Below are 2,295 nucleotides of genomic sequence, written 5' to 3' on the forward strand. Positions count from 1 at the left end.
TCTTCTTCTTCTTCTTCTTCTTCTTCTTCTTCTTCTTCTTCTTCTTCTTCTTCTTCTTCTTCTTCTTCTTCTTCTTCTCCTTCTTCTTCTTCTTCTTCTGTATTCGGCCCGATACCGCTGTGACCTTTCCTTGCTTGAGCAGAGATTCCGCTGGTAGACCTACCGCTCCTTTGTTTTCAAGCACCACCATGACCTTTGCAGAAGCGCAGTGACCGACAGACTTGTGACGCGCGGCCCTATCTCTCTCTCTCTCTGTTGCCAGACCTGCCTGCGACACCCGGCCTGCCCGACGGCCCGGGAGAGCAGGGACACAGTATTCTGCCAGATGCGACGTGCCATGGACCTCATCCACTACGTGGTCAAGGACGGCGTGCTGGACTCGGCAGCTCAGCTCGCGCACATCACCAGCCAGCACGGCGGCGCACAGGTAAGTCAACGTGTGTGTCCCACGAGTGTGTCCCACAAGGGAAGGATGTCCCACGAGTGTGTGCCCACGGCTCACGGTAAAAACAATGTCTCATATTTTGAGGTAAAAGGGAAAACTTTGAGGGACTCCCATGTTTAAGTAAGAGTCCTCCGATCTCGCCTCAGATTTTGAGGAATCTTCTGAAAAAACGGGGGAAAATCCCAAATTTTTTGAGGAGACTTCCTCAAAATCTGAGGAGTTTTCGACAAACCAGGGGAGTTCCTCAAAGTTTTCCCGTTTCCCTAAAAAGAATGAGACATTGTTTTTACCGTGGTGTGTGCCCACGAGTGTGTTTTACGAGTGTCCCTTTGTGCGTCCACGGAGTGTGTCCACGAGCATAGCGATCAGCGGCACTGCCGCGTGCGATCGGGGTCGCGCCCTTCCTTACCTCCCTCCCTCCCGCCCTTGCGCCCGCGCTGCCCCCTCTCCCCGCCCACTGCTCTGTCTCTCACACGGGTATGCGCCCGCCCGCTGCCGACAGGGCCCGGGGCTGGTGTACAGGGACCCGGAGCTGGGCTGGCTGACGCACAGGTTGAGCGTGCTGAGCCGCATCGGCCGCGGGGCCGGCGCGGACCTGGTGCGCGAGTACCGCGCGTGGTGGAGGTTCTTTACCTCGTCGCTGCCGCGTAGCGCAGCCGCCACGCTCGCCGCCGCCTGGGCGATCAGTGAAGATTTCAAGTGCACCCAGGTAACACACGCACCCCCCACACCCTCTTCCCCTCCCCCGTCGCCCCCCAGCACGGCAGCGCAGCGCGCTCGGCGCGGCTCACGCCTGCCACCCCGTTGGACACAATTCTGTACTCCCTTTCAGTGGCGGAGTCGGTGTGTGCGAGAGAGACCGACATATTGCGGAGTTTGCAGGAGTGCGGGAGGGATAGACAGCTGGACGGGAATCCCTATACTCGGACGTGTCTCTCTCTCTCTCTCGCGTCCCAAAAGGCTTCTCTCTGCTCGAGTTTGCTCTCATTTTACTCTATAGTTGAACCGGAACTGGGTCTGCATCGCTCTAACAAACCCCGCTCTTCTGCCCGCAGGGTCGGCGATAGAGAAGCTGTGCGAGGCTGCGCTGGGCGACTCGCCGGCTGACAGGGGCGCGGTGGTTCGGGCGGCTCGCTGCCTGCTGCAGGCTGTCACCAGGGTACTCCTGCTTGCGGACATCGTGGTCGTGAAGCAGCTGCTGCTGGCCAAGGACAAGGTGCGCGACGACAGCGACGTTGAACAAACGGTCGTAAATTTCGTTTTAAATTCTATTCTCGAGAGTTTCGTCTCTAACTATTTCTTTTCTCAACTCAGGTCGCGCGGAGCCTGGGGAGGCTGGAGAACGTGTCCAACTTCACCGAGTTCGTCAAGGCCTTTTCGCACTTTGGCGCCGAGATGGTGGAGCTGGCCTACCTCACGGGCGACCGGCAGAACGACACCAAGGACGAGCGGCGGCGCGCGCAGATGGCCGCGGCCAGGCAGGTCCTGGACCGCTCCACCGTCATGCTGCTCGTGTCCTCCAAGGTGAGGGGTTGGGGTCACACACGAGGGTGGGCCACTTGGAGATATTCCACGGGCGCACTGGAAAATATTCTAAAAATATTCCAGATATTCCAAAGGTATTCCAGATGTCCCAAAAAGTATCCCAGATATTCCAAAAATATTCCAGAAATTCCAAAAATAGTCATGATATTCTATGTACACGAAAAAAATCTGAGTGGTCCACCCCTCGCGGTGACACACAGGACCGAGAGGACGGTGGGTGTGGTACAACCACCCGCCACCCTCCCCCACTTTCCCTTGCACCGCAGCCCGTCCGTCCCGACCCGTCCCGCTGCGCAGCGGCCCGC

General features: G+C 58.0%; 1 protein-coding gene across 1 annotated transcript; it reads left to right on the top strand.

Annotated features, from left to right (window-relative positions):
- Window positions 1-182: 182 nt before the first annotated feature.
- LOC127752274 (alpha-catulin-like) lies at window positions 183-1,969 on the top strand (the record flags this gene model as incomplete). The annotated part of the gene is made up of 4 exons (XM_052277131.1): window positions 183-427; window positions 948-1,154; window positions 1,446-1,661; window positions 1,760-1,969. Coding segments are annotated over exons 1-4 (735 nt in total), but the record flags the coding sequence as incomplete, so codon positions are not given.
- Between the last annotated feature and the right edge of the window lie 326 nt (window positions 1,970-2,295).

The sequence above is a fragment of the Frankliniella occidentalis genome, unplaced genomic scaffold, assembly GCF_000697945.3.
Source record: "Frankliniella occidentalis isolate FOCC.00 unplaced genomic scaffold, Focc_3.1 Scaffold5862, whole genome shotgun sequence".
Lineage (NCBI taxonomy): Eukaryota > Metazoa > Arthropoda > Insecta > Thysanoptera > Thripidae > Frankliniella > Frankliniella occidentalis.